The sequence below is a fragment of the Cottoperca gobio genome, chromosome 5 (genome assembly GCF_900634415.1).
Source record: "Cottoperca gobio chromosome 5, fCotGob3.1, whole genome shotgun sequence".
Classification (NCBI taxonomy): Eukaryota; Metazoa; Chordata; class Actinopteri; order Perciformes; family Bovichtidae; genus Cottoperca; species Cottoperca gobio.
Window position 1 is genome coordinate 25439225 of NC_041359.1, and position 24816 is coordinate 25464040.

General features: G+C 43.6%; 3 protein-coding genes across 3 annotated transcripts; all 3 read right to left on the reverse strand.

The window, feature by feature from the left end:
- Window positions 1–2687: 2687 nt before the first annotated feature.
- On the reverse strand, window positions 2688–9915 carry gpr37l1a (G protein-coupled receptor 37 like 1a). Its single transcript, XM_029432255.1, has 2 exons — window positions 9084–9915; window positions 2688–4884 (listed from the first exon to the last, which is right to left on the reverse strand). The coding sequence occupies exons 1-2, from the start codon at window positions 9747–9749 to the stop codon at window positions 3856–3858; spliced, it is 1695 nt and encodes a 564-aa protein (XP_029288115.1). The 5' UTR covers window positions 9750–9915; the 3' UTR covers window positions 2688–3855.
- A 770-nt stretch (window positions 9916–10685) lies between these two features.
- Window positions 10686–15774, reverse strand: LOC115008571 (piggyBac transposable element-derived protein 3). The gene is made up of 3 exons (XM_029432256.1): window positions 15642–15774; window positions 11864–12852; window positions 10686–11679 (listed from the first exon to the last, which is right to left on the reverse strand). The coding sequence occupies exons 1-2, from the start codon at window positions 15653–15655 to the stop codon at window positions 12150–12152; spliced, it is 717 nt and encodes a 238-aa protein (XP_029288116.1). The 5' UTR covers window positions 15656–15774; the 3' UTR covers window positions 10686–11679; window positions 11864–12149.
- Window positions 15775–16198: 424 nt separating this feature from the next.
- Window positions 16199–24720, reverse strand: nol8 (nucleolar protein 8). The gene is given in 19 exon segments (XM_029431438.1): window positions 16199–16651; window positions 16969–17051; window positions 17183–17244; window positions 17341–17488; window positions 17571–17884; window positions 18121–18204; window positions 18302–18440; window positions 18697–18745; window positions 18747–18791; window positions 18924–19049; window positions 19144–19311; window positions 19651–20960; window positions 21391–21659; window positions 21833–22146; window positions 22394–22550; window positions 22967–23045; window positions 23302–23364; window positions 23731–23876; window positions 24652–24720. Coding segments are annotated over 18 exon segments (3591 nt in total). The 5' UTR covers window positions 23852–23876; window positions 24652–24720; the 3' UTR covers window positions 16199–16591.
- Window positions 24721–24816: the final 96 nt, after the last annotated feature.

The following is a 24816-nucleotide window of genomic DNA, read 5'->3' on the forward strand; positions in this document are numbered from 1 at the left end:
AGAAAATGAATGGATTGCTTCAAAGAATCCAAGCAGAAGTCTGCACTGCGAACCTTTTCTTAATTCACTTGAAATAATCAACAAGTAAAATCTTGCTCTGCTGCTTCTTAGGACGTTATCTGATTAAATATGTGTCTTTGGGTCTAATTGGAGCATTTTGGGTCAGTGATGTAAAACCTCCCCCCCCCCCCCCCCATACCATGTCCCTGCTGCTTCTCTTTCACTCCCGTTATGAAACCAGGAGCCCAGACTGAACTTCAACGGTTTATTGGGTAAAAAGCTTAAAATTCAATATCAGAATCAAATCTACACACAAAAGATTCCTTGTGAAATCCTTTTCTTTCTTTGTCCTTCACACATATGAGAAGATATCAGTTTCATCTCTGTGTGTCCGGTACAGCGATGGCGGTTGCTGGAGTGAGGTCAGTCTTGGATGAGTATAAGAGCACAAACTGCACATAAATTTGATTTTTTTTTTACTTAAGTGTAAAACAATATCCACCTAAATGGTATGCACCTTAAGTATTAAAACCTGTACCAGATTCCCTTCCGATTACGGCCGATAGCATCAGAGTGTCGGGAGATGTGCATGTTCTCTGGTCCCTGAGGGTCAAACACGAGCCGTCTCCGGCCCCACCACAGCTGCCAGATATGGCTCAGGTTTGGGCAGAGAATAAGCTCCTGTTAGCTGCACTTCTTTGTAAATCATTTTTTGTCTGTTTTCTTTTTGTTTCTTGTTGCTAATCTGATAATAATCAAAGAAAAAAAATGGTAATAAGATAACATCTATTTATGTTGTCTGTAATGTTGTTGAGTGAGCAAAGAGACGAGAAAGAATTCGCTCATTGCTGAAGTTTCTCAAATGTCCTCAGCTGAACGAAGACACACGTTACTTTGTTTTGAGTTTCTTAATTTACACAGACAAAATGAATCCTAAAGAACTAAACAGTTTTGTTAGACATCTATCAGACGTCTGTAGATGAGTATTTTTATGGATTCAGCAACAGGACGTTAAAGGGGGAACCTGCTTGTCTACAGTGCCATCAAAAGCAAAACACAACTTCCTAAAACTGTCAAGACACAACAGAAGAAGACTTTTAGCAAGTTAAATGTCCACTTTCTTCTAATATATTGAGAGATTGTGGACACAAGATTCATATCTTGATACATATCTTGCACGCACAAGACAGTATCTCCCACATACGATGCTTATCATGTGTACAAGTTATGAATATCGTGTGAAAGATATTATTGTGCATGCACAAAATTCATATCTTGACTCATATATTATCTTGCACAGACAAGATAGTATCTCAGCTGTCAAGATCTGAATACTTAAGAAGATATTATTTAATTTAGGAGTTCTGTGGAAGAAACCTTGTTTGAAATGTTCTATTTTCTTCTGTATTAGGTTTGAAATCTCTGAATGAGCAAGATGTCTTTCTGGCTAAACATTACAAGTTGGTATTAAAAGTTGTAGAAATAATTCTGAGAAATGTCTGATAATACTTTACTTGGGTAAGCGGGAATTCTTGTCTGCTCTCCCAGCAACTGCTCACAGAGCGACTTTGTTAATTATGTCTGCAGAAACTCAAAGGACAACTGTTATTGTGAAGCTGTGACCTTCAATAATTGAATAATGACAGAAAGGAGCGTCACAGTCAGGCGTGAACAGCTTTCTCCTCCAGTGGGTGTCGAGTGCGCGGCTGCGTAGCATTCCTTCCGATGGAGATCAGAGTAAACATCCGCCGTCTCTTCTTCCAAATAAAATTAATCCACATGAAGTGTTCAGATGTTTACTGAGAAACATGATGGAACAAATGCAACCGTCACAAACAGGAAACTCCTTCTTTGTTGGGAAAAAAAGGACATTTCTCATCCTCATTGTTTAGTTTCTATTGTCTTTCCTCTTTTTCTGTCTTCTTTCTTAACGGCTGGACCTTTACGTTGATTTTTGTAAAAATGTATTAAGCTTTAACCAGTGGCACACTTTGATGAAAGTATGGGAGCCCCAGAGACTTACAGATGTGGCTGAAGTAATTTTATAATTTTCTTATTGTTAACAAATCCCACATGCAGACTAAAACCAACGATGTGTTAGTCCGTCTGTAAATACTTCCTGACTCCCCTCCTCAGCTCCAAGCTCATTGGTTCCTACTGAAGATATAAATCTTTAAAAACATCTGGACAACAGGAGGTGCATTTGTTGGAGACTTTCAGCGGCGGATTAATACACATTTGCTGTTCTAGTGAAATTTCCAGCAGTCAAAATAAACTAGTGTGTGTTTTAGTCACTAGTTGCAACAGTTTGGATCATCAATGTGTTTTTAATAGTGTTGGACAACAATGGAGCTCTATGGCACAGAGGAAGAAGAAGATGTATGAGGCTTTGGATACACAGATAATACTTGTCAGTGAATCAATTCACCTGTTTGTCTTTCCATGGGATTTAATTAAAATCCACTAAGTTTTTTAAAATTTTATTTTTAAGAAAACCAACCATAAAAATCATATTTAAAATGAGAAATCAAAAGAGCACTCTAAGAGTTTTATCTGAACTAAGTTCATCTCCATTGCACCAATTTCTATTCCAATTATTAGTGGAATAAAAATAAACACAGCTCCACTGTTTGTGTCAATAAAGTTTAAACCAGACATTCAAAAAACAGGTGATGCAAAACAGTTTCTCTTAAAGAAAACTTTACTAAACCAAAAGTAATAAAACAAGTCAAACTTCACACTGAAATGTCTCTCTAATATGATCTCATCCCAAGTTTAACCTGCTGTCGACACGGCAACAGCAAAATCAAGTAAAAACAAAAAGACAACAACAACAGCTCAAAAGGTTCACAGCAGTCTGCTGACAAAAACTTAAAATCCCCCAAACTCAAACGTTACAGTGTTTCTATCTCATACAGTACTTAGAGCAGATCATACTAATATCCTGAACGAGCATTAGAGAATTATTAATAACTACAACATGTATCAAAAAAACCTGCAAAAACAATGATGAGTCCTAAAAAAGGATTAAATCCATCACAGGTGCACAACACTAAAATACAAAACATACTCTATATTGTATATAAACATCTAGCTCTGCTTCTACAGTGGCCACCACTTCCTACAGACTTAGATTAAAGGGCTGTTCCAATCTATTACAACTTTTATTCTTCAGTCCACCATTTCTATCAGTGATAATAACATTGTATTGTACTCGCCAAGTTAATAGCTGAGATCGTTTAAAAAACACGATCAGTCAGACATTAAGACCGGTCAAGTCAACAATGTCAACATCCAACACAGTTTACAGATCCACTTCCTGCTTCAACAAAACTAGTTTTATTGCCATCAAGTGGATTAGATACACGACATGACCAAGAACAACCCAACACACCCAAATACAGTAAATTGAACATGTGAATCCAATAAAAGGTGGGATGGGGTTGAGGTCAGGGCTCAGTGCAGGCCAGTCACGTTCTCCCAGATTTAACTGGGAAACCCATTCCTTTATGGAGCTGGTTTTGTGCATGGGGGCATTGTTGTGTTGAAACGGGAGAAGGGACAAACACAAACTGTTGCCACAAAGTAGGAAACACACTATCGTCTAACATATCATTGACTGGTGCAGCATAAAGACTTCCCTTCATAGAAACTGGCTGAGACAGAGTGTGTGCATACTTTTGTCTCCGACCTGACGTGTTTCTCGACCCATCATACTTCTTCTTAGTCCCCCCAGATCTACAATATTATTATTACTTATAAAAGTGATGGACAAAAGTACAAAAATAAGACCGAAGTTGTAATAAACCTAAATGATCCTTTAAAGTTAGATGTGGTTAAATGCAGTTCTGGACCTCAGCAGGGCGTCCCGATAGCTGTTGTTGCTGTTGAGTCTTTCGCCCGGTCGTAGCACACTGCTGGTTCTGTGGCCAACAAGCTCTTCAACGTCTCATCTTTGCTGGAAGGAGACAGGGAGGATGGAGTGGGCGATGTGGGCGAGGAGGGGTTGGAGGTGGCGGCGGTTGAGGCAGAAGAGGATGAAGAGGAGTTGCTGTCGGGAAGGCACTCCTCACAGCAGCAGCAGCAGCAGTCCATGAAGGCCTGGCCCAGCGAGCGGCACAGGCATAGCAACAACACCGGCGTCGCCGAGCAACGCACAAACAGCAGGAACTGTCCAATCAGACTCAGCGCTGGAAGAACCAGAGCCGGGAGCGCAGCGGACACGTGGGCGGAGACGTACGCCAGGGTGATGTTACAAATGCTCTCCGGCAGGTTGCATATGATGTACAAGATGGTGAGCGCCATCACAGTGGAGCGCAGCCTCTGCTCTCTCGTGGGCTGCTTTTTCTTTGATGAGGAGGAAGACGAAGAGGAGGAGCATCTGCCACTCACCTTATCGATAGCGGGTTTCTGCGGTAGACGCTGGGCTAGCACTTGCCTCGTCACCAAGTCGCAGGCCAGAGTGAAGAGCAGGGGCAAACAGAGGTAGCAGCCGAAGACCCACCACATGCGGGCCTCGTGGTAGGTCAGCACCAGAGAGTAGATGCTCTCTGGGAGTTCCACAGACGGCTCACGGACACAGATATCCACCTTGAACGCGTCTGATCGGGCCCTAAAGGCAGCCATCAGTGAGGCTCCTGGATGGATCTGCGGTTTGTCACTGGGGAGCATCGGCAGGCTGACAGTCTCCTGGACCAGCTGCCACAGCAGCAGCTCAGGGGCGGCCAGCACCATGGAGCCCACCCAGATGACGGACAGCTTGGACAGGATGGACTGGCAGGGCTCCACCCTCGGCGTCTGAATGGGCCCGGGGCCAGTGGCAGCATGGAAGCGATCAATACTCAGAGCGCAGAGGCTGAATGTGGCGACACCCAGAGAGCTCACCTGACGAGAAGAAATTAATGTTAATAATAGTGTCATTTCTAAGAGAACAAAATGATTACAGGTCATTTAGCAGAAGCTCGTATCCAGAGCGACTTACAGCGAACTAACTACAAGAACTGTCTGACCCCTGAGCAAGGCACTTGCTCATTGTACAAAGGTGGCAGCCCTGGTGTTGAACTCACAACCTTCTGGTGTTGTAAATGGAAGCCGTACCACTAGACCACCACCACGCCCAAAATACTTTTATAGATCAGGTATAAGCCATTGTCTATGTTAATTAGGTTTGGTTTGGTGGTGATCCCTCCTTGAGCATGGCACTCATCAATAATTCATCAGAAAAACCCTTTCAATGTTAATTAGTCATGAGTAAAGGGCGCTTACTATAATCCATTGTCAATCCATAATCAATACCTATGTATCCTTTGCAAGGTTGCAGGGATTTGAGCTGATCCCATCTTAGCTTGAGTGAGAGGTGGAGTACACCTTTTCCTAGACGTCGATGGAAAACGTCAGGACTAAGGAAAAGCACAACCATGGTGCTAAGAGAACCCGACTGTGCTTACGAGACGGCGGACGGATGAAAATGAGTGGAGAGACTAACTCAAGGCTTTACAGATAAATAAAGGATTCCTGTCCAAAACAAAATCACATCTCCTAAGAAGTATGTTTTCAATAGATCCATAGTGTACAGTTAAACAGCGACGGCTGAATGGTGCTGTTTGAACATTATCATGGCTGCCACTTAGATCCTTCCAGGTCATTTCACCCAGTTAGGAAGTAAAAGACACTATTGGACCGCAGCCCTGGACAGGTCACCAGTCCAGGTATAGAAAGACAATCATTCACAATCATGTCTACGAACAATTTAGAGTCCTGACCTAACCTGCACATCTTTGCACTGTGGGAGGAAACTCATGCAGACACGGGGTAAATGTTCTAGTACACTAAATCTAAACTTGTGGTTTTTACATCTAAGCTTACCACGCGCTGAGTCCAGCTCTGTACAAGAGATGTCCAACTAAACACGAGAAGAGAAAATCCCCCACGATGTTTAAGGTATTGCTTTGCTTCTCCTGAAGTTCAACATACTGTATAAACACGGGATAATTTAACAATCCTATAGGATCCTATGCCACCAGTTTCAATCATTCTTTCCGTCAGTTTGACTACAACAACTACTACTACAATACCCAGGAGCCTCGTGGGTATAGAGAAGCAGCCCATCAGGTGTAAATCAAAGCTGATTTTTGTCTTTGTCTCAGTTTCAGTTTTGTCTCAGCGTAAGTGGTCAATTTGGCCCAAATGTTGTTTTATTTATGGCTAATAACTGAAACATATTATTTATTATTATTGATAAAACCCTTAGTTTCAATTTAATAACAGTTTATAAAGGCTAACTAATTAAAAAGTGGTACTAAAAAGGGTAAATGTTTGTTATCAGTATCAAAAATCTAATAAAACCCAGCTCTGTTTTAAACAGTACAAAATTATTTAAACCTTCTACTTTATACCCCATCATTTTGCATTGCAGAGCTACTTCCAGTTTTAAACTTGCACTGTATTCATTCATGCTGCTGCTCTGTCTGAATTCAGACGTGACCTGTTAGCACGACTGAGAACTCAGACAAAGCACGACTTCATGCAGACAGCGGGTCTAAACCGAGCACAGGAAGGTGTTTTGTTGCTTGAAGAACAGATTTAAGGCTTTCCTCTGCCTTGTTATTCCAGCCTACAGGGAAATTAGCCAAAACTACAGTAATAACAAGGTTGTAAGAAACGGCTTTAGAATACAGAAACAGGGAAATAAAAGGAGCCACGGAGGGAATAAAGAGCCATTATGTTGATGCAGCTCTTAGCCGACAGACTGGGGACAGTTATTGGTGCCTCGTGCCCATTAATGTTGCTGACTTTAGCCAAAAACACAGACTATCATTACAGAGACTTGTCCTCCCTCTGTGAGTGCTTAATGACCTCAACCAGTTAAGACACAACTGAAGATAATTAAGACAGAAGCAGAGCTCTAATTAGCATGAAAATAGTTTAACCAACAGAGCACAGGGGCAGCTGGCAGCCTGACCCGCTTTAAACTGCTCTATGCAACACGCACAAACCGCTAAAGACCACTTTAAGAACGTTAATTAATTAGCGAGAAACTCATTCATTCATTTGCATAAAAATAGGTGGAGCAACAAAGAGAAGAAGAGGCCAGCAGCCTGACCTTCTTAAAGATGGCCTCCTACAAGCTGCTATTTCAAATTAGTAAAACTCCACTTCAGCGATTTAAAGCTGTGTCGGCGTTTGGAGCTGGTTTAGAGCCAAAAACAAGGACTCCACATGATGAAACAGAAGACGGATGAAGCCACTGAACACCAAACAATGGTAACCAAGAGGCTGCGAGAGATCTACATTAATACTGTGAGGGAAACTCAAAACCAAGCTACAGATTAGCTGAACTTTTCACCGAATTATTTAGCTTTTAGAAAATAAAGTGACCATAGGGACAGGCGATAAGTCAATATTATATTTAGAGCGGCGACCATTGGCAACTTAATTGATTGTCAGAAAAATAACTAGCAAATATTTTGATAATCAATTAATTTTTCAAGCAAAAATGGCCATTTTCATCACTCAAATATGAAGATTAATTGTTAATGTTGATCATTGTATTTAACCTTCAGAAGACTCATATTGTGAGGATATGTATTAAAGTTGACAATGAATCAATTAGTCAATTGACAAAAAAATAACCGGCGACTATTTTGATAATCGATTAATGTTTAAAGTCATTTTTCTCCACTAAAACATTCCCATGTTCCAGCTTCTCGATTGTGAGAACATGCACCTTCTCTTTGTTTCATGATTTTGGATTTAATATCGCTGTTCTTTAATTGCTTGGACAAAACAAGCAATTAGTGCTGTCTTCAGCTTTAGGAAATTGTGATGGACTTTTCTTTCTGACATTTTATAGACCACACTATTAATTAATTAGTGAAAATGATTTCAGTCCCCATGTTGCCTTCTCCTTGCTGACAGGAAATACATTTAAATGGAGAAAAGCTAAATTCTTGTGCAGAATACACGTTTTATAACATAGAAACGTGTAAAACAAGTGGGATGTAAAGACCCCCCAGCTCAAAAGCATAACTTGTTTTCCATGTCCCCAAATTCAACCTGTAAAATAAACACCCCAGTCCCTGATAACTACGTCTCTGTGTTTCACTGTTTGTTTCTGTGAGCTGGGGAAGAAGAGTCGCTTCATGCGGGGCCCCGCCGGCCTCCACTGATGCTTCATAACAGACAACCGAAGAGGCCAAACAGCCCATAACAGCACGATTGTTGAAAGCAAAGACTGCTCTGGGTCTGAAACTGAGGAGCAACAAGACACAAACAGGCCATTCATCACAGCCCTGGATGTCTCTTTATTAAACTGGAAAACATTTACAATGAGTCTAACATGGGGGTGTAAAAACAGCACTGACAGTGTGAAGGCAGGGGACTGCTTAATTATCATCACATTAAGTTGTTTGTTTTAACCGTTTACCCTGTTTGACATCTCTTTGCCCCTTTATGGCTGGATGATATCGGAGTATTGGTACATATAAAGACTTTTAATAGCAATTATTTATCTACCAGTGCGTGAATAAACAGGCCTACTTGTATAAAATGATTAGTCAAAGCAATTTGTCTTTAATTGATTAATTGCTTAAGTCACTTTTCAATCAAACCAACCATTTGTCTGGTTGCAGTTTGTTCAATGTAAGAAGTTGTTTCTTTACACTCTTTGTTGGATAAAACAAAGATTTTGAAAAACTAATATGGCCATTTGAAACTTTCACATTTTTGCCAACAGACTAAGCAATTAAATCAAAATCAAAATCAATAGATGCAGAACTGGAGTTAACAGTTAAAATTGTAACAATGCAGTAGTAACCTGTTGTTTACACCAAGCACTCAATTAAAGGTGTTGACTAGAAGTATCTTAATAAAAAAAAAAGTGAAACGTCTCTTTAAGTTACATTATAATTATATATTTTAAATAAATAAATACATTTTAACGGTCATGAGAAAAGTACTTTGGTATTTTCATAGTAAAAAACGGTATTAAATTATATAATTGTACTTGATTAGTAAGAATAACTTTTTTAGGAAATTAACGTTATTGACTAAAATGTTTTAAGCATTCAACTTCTCCGCCTCACCTCCAGATAGGGCACGAGCCGACAGGAAAGGTCTCCTAGCAACCTTTTCAAGGTGAGCTCGTGGAAGACAACCACGGGAAGGCAGAAGAACAGCACGAGGAAATCCCAGAACGCCAGCCCCGCCAGGATGCAGTTCCACGCGCTCTTCAGGTAGAAGTTATGCCACACGGTGCACATGAGCGCGAGGTTCCCCACGATGCCCGTGGCGAACAGCACGAGCGCGAGCAGCATGACTGCGTACGCCCAGTAGGAGCCGTCGGTGACTGGGAACAGCGGGTTGAGGAGCCCCGACCCGCGGCCTGACGAGGAGTTGTTATCCGGCCGGGCGGAGGCGGGTGACCGCGGGGTGGTGGTGAAGTAACCGCTCGGGTCGTCGTATCTTCGCGGGGGCCCGTTACTGCTCGGTGAGTGCGGGTCTCTTTTTCTGAAATTCCCATCTTTGGCTCCCCGGGGGACTCGCTTCAGGTTGGGAACTTTCGAACTTCCAACCCGCTCAAGAGACGTCCTGTCCGGAGAGAAAGACTCCTGTGACCCCGCAGCCGGCTGTCCAGCGTCCGCCCGCTGTGTCTCCAGCGCGGACCCCGGATGAACCTCCGGGGCTGTGTGGACGTGACGGAGCTCCACGGTCCGCAGACAGAGGAGCAAAATACACAACACCGGACTCATTTTTTATTATTTTTACCGTTGAACTAAATGGTCCGTGTTATGTGTCTCTTTCACAGACATGTGCTGCAACTAATATTTTAACTCCTGGGATTTAAAAAAAGTCCATAAATCAGTTTCTCTCAGTCTCCGTCCGGTCCTGATGGAGAAGTTTTGAGTCTGCTCACTTTTACACTTGTTACTCATCAGTCAAGACACACTGAATACAACACGGAGCTTCCGGTTATACATTTCAAAATAAAGACAAACTGAACGTGACATAAAGTGAAACCTTCCCCTTTTGAGCTGGAGAGGCTACATAAATTAAGCATCAAACTTTAGATTAGTTTATATATTTACTTTCATTTTTTAAAACTAATTTGACAAAGCTTCTTTGCAGCAACACTTACAGCACAAAACATAACAAATAAATTGCCATAGTTTGTAGTTTAGTAGGTTATGCCTGTCCAAGCCCCCCAAAGTGTGCGGTAGTAAAGACAACATTAATAATACACATTGTGGTCTTTTATAATCATTACTTGTTTGTGCTTTTCTGTAAATTTGACTACATTAGGAAAAGATGAAAATAAATGAAATATAGTGAAATTCAGAGATGTCTTGGATCTGGGAGACCTTTGCTATAAAATAAACAATAAAATGTATCCAATATTATTAAAAACTCCACACAGTGAAGGGAAATCAACAGCAGCACAAATCAAACGACCTCTAAAAACTGATCATAACCTTCATGAAGGTAGGATTTGTTGCAGTTAGACTGCATTAGTTTAAGTTTGCTGGACCTGATCAATTGGATACTGAGTGTATTCTCACGATAAGCTGCTTCATATTCAAAACCCAAAAAATCTCATGTCACTTTATCCCTTTAACACCTAAACCTCAAAATGTCCGCCTGGACTTTTTTGCTTATTTTGAGCAAAAGGTCCGAAAATGTGCCTGTGAGTAAGTTCTTTTGCCAATTTTTCCAGAATACCTGGAACTTTCCATATCTGGCAGTTATTTACAATTTACTGCATCTTATAAGAGTAATAACAGTTGAAGAAAAACACAAAAACGGAATTTGATTTTAGAGTTTTAGTGAACAAAAAACATTGCAATTGTACATGAATAACAGATTGTGCATGTTAAATTTGAAAATTGAAAAGTATAAAACTCTTTACAATAAAATGTGTGAGTCTGTATCTTGCAAAACCAGGCCATAAAATGGAAACTATGTAGAGGCGTTTCTCTCCTCTGACAGTCCCTTCACATGCGAAGGCCTTGGTGGTACTGCCAGTGACAGTTCCTGTCTGGCTGCACACACAGGCCCACATCACAGTCCCCACACTTCCAGGCAGTGCTCCTCTTGCAGAGTTTGCAGCGCCGTCGCCCCATGCTGGCTCTCTGAGCTTTGATCTGTCCGCTGCTTGTGGAGACAGGTAGGTGATTATTACCTGGGGTCTTCTGAGAGACATTTCCCAAGTCAACTCCAAGGAGGTGTGCAGTGAGCTCCTCCTGGAAACGCTGACGGGTCATAGGATTGTCCTGCTGCAGGCTGGCACAGCGAGCCTTGTGGATGACAAAGGAGTTTGTCGCAGCGATGTCAACCAGATGCTGGAAAACAGTGGTGGGCCATCTCCTGGTTTTCCGGTGGACTGAATTTGTTCCAATCATCTGGTCCGAGGTGTCCACTCCCCCCATGTACTTGTTGTACTCTGTAACTGTGGTGGGTCTGGGGACAGAGATCGTTTGTTGTAGCCCATCCTGTGTCTTCTGCGAGCGCTGCACTGTGTCCCCCCCGTACACTGGGTGGATGGTGGAGCACATGGAGACTTCTCTGCTGTCCATCCACTTCACGAACAGAAGATCCCCGTCCCTGATCCACCGGATACTTCCTCGTGGGGATTTTTTGGTGAGTGCATTTTCTTGGGTGGTTGGGACACCAATTCTTCCCTGCCTGTATAAGAAGAAGATGATTACTTTATTGTCATTTCATAGTAATTGCATACACTGAAACAAAATGTATTCTCTGCATTTGACCCATCCTATATATATATATATATATATATATATATATATATATATATATATATATATATGATACACATCACTAGGAGCAGTGGGCAGCCATTGCACATTACCTGTATGTCCCACAAGCTCCGAATCCCTGCTGGCTCAGGTGTCGGAAGAGGAGGGGACTGGTGTAAAAGTTGTCTGTGTAGATAATATACCCAGACCCCAGGTAGTCTTTGTTGATTAGTCCCGCTACAACATCAAAAGAGAGCCCCTTCCCTGATGCTGTCTTGGACTTGCCCGTGTAGAGCTTGAAGTCGATGGTGTAGCCAGTTCGTGTCAGCAAGCACAAAAAACTTCAACCCCCACTTTGTTGGCTTGGCCTTCATGTATTGCTTGATGCTGAGCCTGGCCTTAGGTCCCAACCATCCTCTCGTCGACTGCAAGGTGCCGTCTTGGGTGGTAGATGGCCTTGCAGTTTATGCATATCATTTCCATGAGAGGTCTGACCCAGTGGAGGTAGTCATAATCCTCTGTGCCCTTTTTCTGAACATTTTCCTCAGTTTTCTCTGGGTCACTCATATAAAGATTAGATAAAATAGCCATGAACCGGTCTCGGGACATGATGGTGGCAGGGAATGACACATGGAAAATGGTTTGCTTACGCCAGAAGTCGCTCATCTTCGGCAGGTCCAAAACTGACATGTACAGCAACATGCCTATGAACTTCTTCATTTCTTCTGGAGTTAGTTTAGTCCAGACGAACTTTCTCCCTCTCTCCAGGTTTCTGGCTGCATTCTTGTTTGTGTTTTCACAGAGGAGTTTGAAAACTTCAGCATCAAAAAAGTGGGAAAAGATTTCACTTGGTGCTGGGTTTCCCATATCGAGAGGGGGTTGGACACCTGGGGTGCGTTTGGGTTTGAACTTCGGTGGTGGAGGGACTCCATTATCGGGCTCTGCCTCAGTCTGCCATCTTTGATGCTGTGGTGAGCGGCTTCGGTCTCTGACAGCATCACCAGATCCTCCAGCATCCCCACAGCTTCTCCCTCTGCGGCCCTGCTTGTGACCTCTGATGGACACCTCCTCATCTTCAGCTCCAGCATCCCCAAAGCTTCTCCTAGGACACAGGACACTTGACTAAGATGCGCATATTTACTTTTTTATTTATTTATTACAGGTCATTTAGCAGACTTATCCAGAGCGATTTACAGTGAACTAACTATACATGAGGAACGACAAGGGATGAGGAACAACGAGCGATGAGGAACAGCGAGCGATGAGGAATAGCGAGCGATGAGGAACAGCGAGGGATGAGGAACAGCGAGGGATGAGGAACGGCGAGGGATGCGGAAGCACGCACGCCGGACAAGGGATGTGGAACGACGAAGGACGACGAGGGATGAGGAATGACGAGGGATGAGGACGCACGCACGCCGGACAAGGGATGAGGAACGACCAGGGATGAGGAACGACGAGGGATGAGGGAAGGCGAGGGATGAGGAAAGACGAGGGATGAGGACGCACGCACGCCGGACAAGGGATGAGGAAATACCAGGGATGAGGGACGACCAGGGATGAGGGACGGCGAGGGATGAGGACGCACACACGGCGGACAAGGGATGAGGAACGACGAGGGATGAGGAACCACGAGGGATGAGGACGCACGCACGCCGGACAAGGGACGGCGAGGGATGAGGACGCATGCACGCCGGACAAGGGATGAGGAACGTCCAGGGATGAGGAACGACGAGGGATGGCGAGGGATGAGGACGCACGCACGCCGGACAAGGGATGAGGAACGACGAGGGATGAGGAACGACGAGGGATGAAGAACGACGAGGGATGAGGGACGACGAGGGATAAGGGACGACGAGGGATGAGGACGCACGCACGGCGGACAAGGGATGAGGAACGACGAGGGATGAAGAACGACGAGGGATGAGGAACGACGAGGGATGAGGACGCACGCACGCCGGACAAGGGATGAGGGTAGACAAGGGATGAGGGACGGCGAGGGATCAGGAACGACGAGGGATGAGGACGCACGCACGCCGGACAAGGGATGAGGGTAGACGAGGGATGAGGGACGACGAGGGATCAGGAACGACGAGGGACGGCGAGGGATGAGGACGCACACACGCCGGACAAGGAACGACGAGGGATGAGGAACGACGAGGGATGAGGGACGACGAGGGATGAGGACGCACGCACGCACCCCGGACAAGGCATGATGAGGGATGATAATAATAAATAAATTGATAACTAATAAATAAAATACATAAATCTTATAAACATGTCTGTACAAGTAATACATACTTTAAATAAACATGTATTTCCTGAATGTATATCCCTTATGTGTTTACATTTACATTATATGAGTGGGGGCTGGGTGGCTGAGAGCTGTTAAAGCAGGGGTGGGCCACATGAGAAGCCCGAGCTGTGTTGGAGGCCGAATCAACAATACATTTAACTTAACTCTGCTCAATATTCATTTCCTCCCATTGTAAAAAGCAGTACATTATATATTTTGATGAGCTGCGACTGGTCATCAAAAGAATAAGGATATTCTCTTCCAGTAAATATATGAACTTGTGGAGTGGGTCGAATAGTAAAATACTCCTAAAGTAATAAACAGTAAAAACAATCATTACATCAGTATTTTATTTTTAACATGTTCATCTTCACAAACCAATACTGAAAAGGTGTTTTTACAGGATGTAAAGATAAGCAATGAATCTACTTTATACACAAAGCAATAAGTGCTTTTGCATGTTTTTCAGTTCTTTACTTGCTCAGTGAGAAACATCCCGTCTGTCTTGGACTTGAACAAGTGCACTGAGATCTGGTTGAATGTCTGAGGTGGATATGTGCAGGTCAGCTGACAGCTGATCATCAGTGATAGAGGATCTGGATCTGGATGTGTTGAACTTCATCACTGAGTGTCTGTTCACATATGTAGGTCGATCCAAAGAGGACCAGAATCTTCTGAGCATGTCTCCTCATGTGTGGAAAGTTCTCCTCTTTCAGGGAAGAGTAAAACTCAGGCAGTGAGACTGACCTAAAGTGCTCTGACAGAAGTGTAGTCAGACTGCAGGTCAATGAGCTGAACATCACTGGGTGCATCCTCCACTTTGCATGTAAATGTGGAAAAATCATGTGCATTTCATTCTCAACTGTTTTAAAGTCTTGATATCACCTCAAACTCACCATGCAGCTTCTAACATGGACCTGTGGAGGTGATCAGCTGATGGTGTGGCTTCCTTCAGTGTTGGCACCACAAACTAAGCACACGGCTTTACCTTTCACTTCTGTAAATACATACTTAGCAGTTCATGTCTTCTTGAAAACGTTCTGTATCAATCTTTCTTATTTTGGCGTGAGCGGCACATTTTGAGGGCCAGCATCACTTGTAGCTGTTCACGCGCGCGGCGCGCGTACGTAAATAAAGAAAAACAGCACTTTCCAAAATAATAGCAACACAGTTAGAAAGTTATTTACACCATGCACGCAATACAATGGTGTTGCTTTTATTTTGAAAAGGGTGCTGTTAAAAAAATATATATACTTTTTCATAGGTTATAATTTGCGATTGTCCTCACGCGGGCCGGACAGGGCCGGATGTGGCCCGCGGGCCGTACAATGCCCAGGTCTGAGTTAAGGTATGGACGGAGTCCAAATTCCAATGCTATGCTACAGGGACAGTCCCCCTGGAGCAACTCAGGGTTGCCTTGCTCAGGGGCACAATGGTGGCAGCCCTGATGTTGATCTCACATCTTTCCAGTGCTCTGTTTGGAAGGCGTACCACTAGACCACCCCCACCCCATTACCCATAGAAAGTACACATTTACAGACTTGGTACACTGTTCTAAAAAAGTCACCTCGCAATACAGGTGTCGATTTACATACCGTCTTGCTGACATTTTTATTCAATCCGCAGTTCTCCGCTCTGCTGTTTGCGTTTCTCCACGTGTGTGTGTGTGTGTGTGTATGTGTGTGTGTATTTACTGGGAACGGAAAGGGCTGCATCTCCGGCATCCAGGAGAGCCGCAAGTGAAGTTACCGTACTGACACCATGTTGTCTGTAAGGCGCAACGTCTCAGCTTTCAGAAACCGTTGGAGGTTTTCAGATAGCGCAAACCGTGACGTAATTACGGTAATCCAAAGTGCGCTTGCGCAACGTTTAAAGGGATCACAGCACAAAGGGACGCTGAAGCTTCTCATCAAATCAACTGCCATGAACAGATACATGAATGAAACATTAATAGTTTGGCCAAATATATGGAAAAATTACTAAATATAATATATATTAAAAATGTATACAAATATATATATATATATATATATATATATATATATATATATATATATATATATATATATTAAAAGAAAATATATATAAAATTAATGGATTAAGAAAATGCAGCCCAAGACAACAGTTAAAGATACAATAAAGTGGAATACATTTTTTTTTAATTTATTTTATTGTTAATGCACTTTCTTTATGCATTAGACAATTTTATAGATTTATTTTCTTGGAACAGGTTTGGTCCTCTGAAGCTGTGATGGGCTGCTTCTGTCGATTGTCCACAAGTTAATGTGCAGCAGTTAACTAACCAGAAAAACAAACCAGATGGACCAACAGGAAGTTCTGACAGTATTTACCAAATTGAAAAAATACATCTGATACTCTGATGATCTTGAACTTTCACTTGATGTCTGTGTCTTCAGCTGCCATTTGGTGTCCCTCCTGCTGACTGTTAAGATCAGTCTGGGGCACAAAACGGCACCAAAAGGAGAGAAATAATTCTTAAATCCAGACCAGTGAGTGCAAACAGAGACTTCTCCTCCCACAATCCTCAGCTCTTCAGGGAGGACTTCAGCTTCCTCCGGGCGTCCTTGTGTTTCTTGCGATACTCCTGTGGAAACAGACAGGAAAGTAGAAATATCTTTACTAAAGTTTGATATTAGTTTGGTGTTAATTCTGTCAAACTCATACAAATCTTTGGGTTTTGGACTGACAAAACAAAAAGACATTTAGAGACATCACATTGGACCTAAAGAAACTGGGATGGACATTTTATAGACCAGAAAATCACCAATGTGTGACAGAATCAACTCTTTAATAGTCTTGTGTAATAAAACAACTGTACACATAAGTTACTAAGTAAAAAATTAGATTTAGTGTCACGTTTGATAATGCTGCTGTGATAAGTTCATGTAAACCGACGTGTACCTGTCTGAGCTCGGTCCTCCTCTCCTCCCACTGCTCCTTCTGCTCCTCCAGGTTAGAGGACTGAAAGAACAACCTGGGACCCTCTGATGGAGCAATAACACACACAGTAAGCCCCCTCAACTTTAAAGAAACAGTACAACAAACAATAAATGCTATTGTTCTCAGTTATGTTGTGCAAACATTTGAGCAGCACCGGTGGGATCAAAACATCTACCTGTCAGTCTGCTGTCTTCAGGGTGGAAGAAGAATATCTCGGTCTTTTTGGGAGTCTCCTCGCTGCGAACAGAAACATACACACATTCAGACATTCTGACGCTTTAAAGACACAGACGGAGCTACTGGTTAACAGCATATAATCTTAATTGTTCTCACTCTGTTGTTTTTGCGGCGGCGTTGCTTTGCTCCTCCTCTTCCTCCTGCTGCTCCTGCTCGTCCTCATCCTCGTCTGAGCTGCTGTCACGGAAACGTGGGTCTTGTTGCCATGACACTTTTGCCGCCTGGATGCTCTCTATCTTGTACTCTGCAGGCAGAGATATACGAAACATTAGGAAAACAAATCTCGCCTCCGACAGTCTGAGATAAACATCTGAGATATGACTCACCCGTCTCTCCACTTCCTGTTTCTGTGTCGTCTCCAAAGAAGGAGAATTTAAATCCAGACGCCTCCTCTTTCTCTGCGCCGGGATCAGCGGAGAGGGGAGATGACTGCAGGGTCGGCTGTTCCTCCTTCCCTCCTTCCTCCTCCTTTTCTTCCTCCTCTTGGTCCCAGTTCTCCTTCTCATCTTCCACAGCGACATCGTCCTCCTTCGTCTGACCAAACACGGCCTTCATGTCGCCGGAGACGTCGTAGTAAATCTCCTTAGAAACCTCGGGGAGCTTCTGAGCCTCCTCCCTCTTCTTCCTTCTGGCCGACTTGCTGTGAAGACAAGATCACATGACGGTTTTCCTGGAGGACAGGTAGAGCTGCTGCAGGAAGTTAGCGTCACCCTCGTTCCCTCGACAAAAAGCCAAATGGGATTTTACATTGGATTTTGGGTTATTGCTGAAAATAAGCTCTGGTGGCAGACAACAGTTTATGATACTTAGCAAGATCATCTCCACATATGAACCACTTTCATGATCTTAGCGTGTTCTTAGTTTCTGTGTTCGTACCTCTCCTTCTTGGTTTCGTCCGTTTTGGTCTCAAACGCAGCGTGCTCCTCTCGGCTGGGGTCGTAATGCAGCGCTGAGACGTCTCTGCAAACACACACATTTGATTCTTTATTCATTTCCTGTTGGATATAAAATGTTCTTCTGCAGCTGCCCAGACTCTGAGCGTGTGAGTGTGTCTGACCTGAAGGTCTTGGTCTTGCCGGCCGTCTTGCTGCTGCTGGTTTGTTGGCTGCCGCCGAGGACGCTCTGCAGGATGGACAGGCTCTTCTTCCTCTCCTCCTCCAGAGCCTCCTCTTCCTCAGTCCCGATGTTCTTTTTCTCTGAATCACAAACATTCGCTTTATTCACCAGGAAGTGATGCTCACAGGTTTCACTTCAGAGCAAGAATTTACAAACATCCAGAAGGACGAAACACAGCCAACAGAACCTCACAGAGAGAGAAATGCATCTGCTATTAGCAGAATGAACAAACTTCTGTGTCACTGTCAAGGAAACGTCATCATTTCTTCATCACTATCTTGGTCTGCTTCTACAGACTATGACCTGAGTGCACCCCCACCCCACCCACTGCCTCACCTGACTCCTCCTCTTTGTCCTCGTCCTCGTCCAGGAAGCGAGAGTCCATTCCGGAAACGCTCGTCTCTCCCGAAGCGAGACTGCAGCTCCATCAGCTGTACAACACACACACACACACACACACACACACACACACACACATTATTATTTGCATTTGAATGTAATTTATACATATATACTTGAATATGAAGAAACCGTATGATCACTGTGTGAACTCCTTTGCTCACCTTGTGTCCTGATCGACCTTCAAACTCAGGCCTGACGTCAAACCTGCTGCCATCCTTCTCTTCATCAGCATCCTCCTCATCCTCGCTGCCGCCAAACAGCTGAGGGCCCGACGGCTTCGCACGCACCTTGGTGAATAATAAAGAATAAATAAATACAAGCATCTACATAAATTCACAGGTACATTCTAAACTGAACACCATCCGTAACTCTTCAGCTCACCTTTTCTTTTGTTGCGTCGTCCTCGTCACCTGCGGCCTCCGATTGGCTGTCCTGTAACAGCGTCTTCTTTGGCGTCGTGACCTCTGAGGTCGTCTGCAGCTCATCTGCATCTTCATCCTCATCAGAGCCAAAGACGATGTGTTTCCCTGCTCCTGCTGCTGGAGCATCCTGATGGAGACAAACACAGCGAGTTAAACACGACTGCTGCTGTAATGGTCATTGTTTAGCGACGCTCTGATGACGCCCACCAGGCCGGGCTGAGAGAGAGCAGAATATAATGCTGCAATTGAGATTAGTCAGATTTTGTACTGAAGATCTGTGTGTGTGTGTGTGTGTGTGTGTGTGTGTGTGTGTGTGTGTGTGTGTGTGTGTGTGGAGATCATTTATCTGTATGTTGCACATCAGGATGTGAAAACAAACATCGCTTTGGGACAATACATGTAAACGTAAATCTTAACATCATAAAGTTCTAACTAAAACTAATGTGATCTTCACACGTTCACCCACCAGGTTGGCGAGAGCTCCCTGGATGAGCTTCTTGTGTTCTTCCGTCTCTTTCTGCCTCTGCTGGACGGCAGCCAGCCTCCTCATGTTGGCCTTCCTCTGCCGCTCCTCTTCCTCCTTAGCTCCTAACAGCACTCGAGGATGAGCCTGCTTTTTTTCTTCCTCCTTCTCCTCCTCCTCCTCGCTGGAGGAGGAGGACTCACTGTGAGGATCAGGGGGAGGCGCTGCTTTCACAGCATCTTTAGCAGAAATGATCTCTTGTTCGTCCTCGTCTTCCTCAGCGGAGGAGCTGGAGGATGAAGATGAAGCTGCAGCTGTACGATCAGACTGATTGACCTTCATCTTCTCTTCCTCCTCATCACTGCTAGAGGAGGAATCTGTCTCAACTTTCTTAGTCATGTTCTTCACCACCTTCACCTTTTTCTCCTGCTCTTTTTCTTCCTCCTCCTCTTCCTCACTGCTCTCTGAAGACGTCTCTGTTTCTGTGTGTTTCTGTCTGCTGATTTTGCTGCCTGTTGCTCTGTGGTCCAACTTCAGTTTTTTAACCTCACCTCCCTCCTCCTCCTCCTCCTCTTCCTCCACTTTCTGTCTCCCTTCTGTTCCCGACTTCTCGTTCAGCGCCCTCGACCCCATGAAGGCCGGCAGCGGCGTGGACTCAACTGCTTTTCTTTTCTTTTTCTTCTTCTTCTTCTTCTTCTGCTGCTCGTCCTCGCTGCTGTCCTCCCCCATGATGGAGGCGAGGATCTCTTCCGGCGTGGTGCCTTTCTTGGGAGTAGGTCGTTCTGCCGTCCCGGCTGTGAGCTTAGTGTCTTGTTCAGCGGAGGCATCCTGGGATTCTTCAGCTAGCCTCTGTAGATCAGTCAGGGAGATCTCCAGACGGGTGACGTTAGAAAACATGGCTTCATAATCAGAATCTGAACTGTAATCAGCTGATTCTAACTCCTCCTCTTCATCATCATCCTCCTCATCACTATCAGATTCTGAGGAGGAGGAGGAGGGTCTTACGACAGGGAGGACTTTCATCTTCTTACTTTGGTTCTGAGAACTCGGTTTACCAGACTTCCCTCTCTGCTGTGTGCAGGACGGTTTCATGGAGGCGACGTCTTCTTCAGCATCTGTAGAATCATCCTCTTCAGCTTTACTTTTCTTCTTCGTCTTCGTCTTCCTCTTCTTGTCTGCGATGTTGATGCTTCCTGCAGCGGGCAGAGTCTGTCTCTCCTGCGATGGAGGAGGAGGAGGAGGTTTCCTGGAGGCCAAGAGCTCATCTGTGTCTGCAGAGTCGCAGTCCTCCTCCTCTTCGTCATCAGGTCCTCCTGCAAACCCAAAGAAAACATATTATTAAACATAAAAAGAGCTTTTGATTGATTTAAATCAAATATAATAATCAAAATATCTGCAGTCTCGTCTCGTCATTGGATACATCCTGAGCTTCACGAGCAGCACTTTTACAAACCTTCCTAGAACCAAGAGTTGGTCCTTAATTACGATCTTAAGTGATTATTATAACAATGTGTTTTATATTGTCAACTTTCCACTTTCATCTCAGAGAATATCCAGTTTTCTTCTTTACGACTTTTATCATGTGGTTTATTCTTTAATAAACAAATATAGAATATTTATTTAAATTGTTTAAGTTTCTGCCGAGAAATATTGGCATCAGATTTTTATGAAGCTTCTTGATACAGAAATGCTGATAAGAAAATAAATAATAATAATAATTCATGTTCGAAAGACGTCAGTGACCTTTCTGCTGCCGACGAGCACGCCCCGACGTCACTAAGAAATCGAGTCCGACCACTTCCAGCTTATCCTCGTCCTCTTCCTGCTGCAGTGCATCATGGGAGGTGGTCTGGACCGACACCATTCTGCGGATTTCATCGTCTGAATCGATATCACCGAGAGTCAGAGGGGGCCCCCTGCTTGGAGCCGGTCTGTGGAGGGCTGGTGGTCCGTGTCCGTTGGTGAACTGAGGAGTCTCGGTGGGAACGACAGAGTCGACCGTCTGTTTAGATCTAAGAGGAAAACAACGAGCAGGACATGAGCAGAACAACACCGTGTGTGGATTTAATACTTAAAGACATCAAATATCCATTATTGTTCTTTGCCAAACTTCACATTATAAACACACAACGAACAACAGAACAAGTGGAACATTTAGTTCCGACAGAACACATCACATTGTTACCTGGCGCTGCCCTCGGCATGCTGGGAGTTCACCGCGTCGGCCCGACTCTTCTTGCGTCTCGGGGGCTCGTATGGAGGAAACTCTCCGCGCCTCTTCTTGCTGATGTCATCGTCCCCTCCCTGTACCTCCCAGGTGAGCTGGCTGACAGGTGTGGGCTGGTCTGTGGAGGGCTGGTCTGCGGTGGACCGGTCCAGCTTGCGGATGTTGTGGCTGTATTTGGACGGGTCGTACTTCAGGGTTCGAGATCTGCTGCCTTTCTGACACTTGAGCTGCAGCACGGGGAGGACTCGTCCAAACTTACTGACCACCCAGTCCTGAAGCCAGAGCACAAATGGAAACAGTCAACACCTTCTTCCTCACAAGTCATGCTGTGCATCACACAAAAGACGAGTACCGTTATTTCTACCGTGGTGAAGACAGGACGAGTCTTTTCTACTGATCAACCTAGTGCTGTAGACATGTACATTAAACTGAAGTCATCCTGTTGTTGGCTGCAGGCATTATTTCCCCCTCCTGTATTAGTGACCAGCCTTTATTGTTTGAAGCAGTAGTAGACTCGACCTCGTGTCCGGGTACTTCGGTCCCCGGCACCGCAGCCTTCATGGTGAAGTTCTCCACGCCGGCTTTGCTCAGGGAGTCCAGCATCTTCTGTCTCTTGTCCTCAGCTGCAGGCTGCTGGAGCTGCTGCTCTGCTGCCGTCTGCCGCTCCTCAGCCAGTCTAAAGACACAAACACCACAAACTCACCACCAAGGAAGGTGTGTGTGTGTGTGTGTGTGTGTGTGTGTGTGTGTGTGTGTTCTGACTACATGTGTTTGATATTCTGATACACCAGCTCCCCTATTTGTATTGTTTATGTTTAGTAAATCTGCAGCTATCTTCATATTCCATGAATCGTTTGAGTGATTTGTTAAGCAGAAATATCAACTGTTCTCTGGATGCATCTCGTCTTATTTGAGGATTTACTGCTTTTTTTGGGTTTTATATCATTGCAAACAAATAAATATATTTGGGTTTTGGACGGTTGGTCGAATGAAAAACCAGACATTTGAAAACGTCCCCGTGGACTCAGAGGAGACTGCCGTCAGTTTCTCACATAAATCTATTTTTTCATGATGATGTGAACACGACTGTACCTGTCCAGGAAACTCTCCTTGGCCGTTTCAATCTGCAGAGTTCCTCCTTTCCACTTGGATTTGTTCAGCACCGTCAAACCTGCAGAGCAAACACACTGATCTCATACCGATGACACAACACAAGCTCTGATGTCAGTTATGCTCAACACAAGGTAACAGACACGAACACAAAACAAATCATCAGGTTTGAATAATTTTCCAGATTCAGTTTCGTTTCAAGATACTGAAAAGTGATTTATGAAACGTGTTCTGTCTCCACACCGACGGTATTTTCTCCTGTTTAAAGTAAAACAAGACTTGAAGGCTGGATGACAATAAATGACATGTTCACTTACATTTCTTCAGGTCTGCGTCTGAAATGTTGATGTTAATGTAGCTGAAGGTTTTGTAAGGAACACCTGCAACAAGGGTCAGAACATTCAGGTCACTGAGGAATACCAGAATAAAAACAATATATAAAACTATATAGGATTCATAGCAACAAACAATAATACAAACGATAGATACGAATGCTTATAAAAAGGATGATAATGGCCATTTTTATTATCTAATTAACTACAAAACACATGGTTTTACAACTAAAGTATCAACTATGAGAGCTTCCTTAAATGCAACAAAGGGATATTTTATGGAATCTCACAGAGAAATGGCTCAAATGATTCAAAGATATTAGAATATGTAAAAACATGAAATACAGCATATAAATAAACAGAATAAAATGGAATTTAAGAATATCTTGGCTGTCTGAGTACTGGATTCCTCACCCTCGTCGTCCCTTCTGGTCCGGAGCTCCACATCCTCCACATCTCCAAACTTTCCAAATCGATCCTTCAGATCCTTCTGGGTGATCGTGTGGCTCAACCCGCCGATGTAGAGCCGCTTCATCTCTCCGTATGCACCAACACTGTCACTGCATGGACACAAATATTTCACATTTCTTGGTCAATAATTAGCACATTCCATCCTCTTCACTTTGGCCATTACATGTTAAAAAAGCATGTTGAGATGAAAAGTGAAAACCTACCACCCTTTAACATAGATGTTTTTGATGAGGTTGTTTTATTGTTTTAATTGCTTGCTGTATGCTTTGTTTTATGTACTCATTTACTTGTAAAGTAAAGTGTATTGGGACCATGCTGCATGGTGAGTCTACACTTTATATAAAAAAATGATTGAACATGTGCAGCAGTTACAGTGGGCAGTGCAAGTATAAGTATAGCATATACAGTGCATGTGTAAGTACAAGTAATGCTAACAGTAAGACAATATACACAGAATAAACATCTAGAGGTATGACATGAATGACAGGACAGTTTATACACTATAGATCCAATATGTACAGTATAGACAGTGATATAACGTTAATACTCAGTATTATACACATATAAGACAGTATATACAGTTTTTATCTATTATTTTTAATGTGTAGGTATGCGACACTAGTGTATACAGTGCATGTAAAGTGCAAATTGCAAGTGAGTGTGAGCCAGCAGCCAGTGAGGCAGAGACAGTCCGAGTGAAAACATGTTACTGAATCTGTGGAGGAACTAAAACAGCGGCACACAGAGTCTAAATAAACAACTACCTCTAAATAAATTAACTTACAACTGAGATGACAGCGTTATCACGCACAAACTACCGATTTAATTTATATCGACAGAAAAACCAACAAATGTTTACCTCACATGTATCCAGCTGGTGTTACTGTTAATTCTGTCCGGAGCTGCACTCCTGCCGACTTTCCCTTCCGTACTTGTTTTCTTCCGCAGAACCGAAACGTTCCGATGTGTAAAATTCAACAACAGCTTTGGAAAAAACACAAATAAAGGCAGAAAGTGATGCCGGTAAAT

Coding starts and splice junctions, on each gene's coding strand:
- gpr37l1a (XM_029432255.1), bottom strand. CDS start 9,749: ATGAGTCCGGTGTTGTGTATTTTGCTCCTCTGTCTGCGGACCGTGGAG. Junction 4,885..9,083: donor GGCTCGTGCCCTATCTGGAG/GTGAGGCGGAGA, acceptor TCTTCTCGTCAG/GTGAGCTCTCTGGGTGTCGC.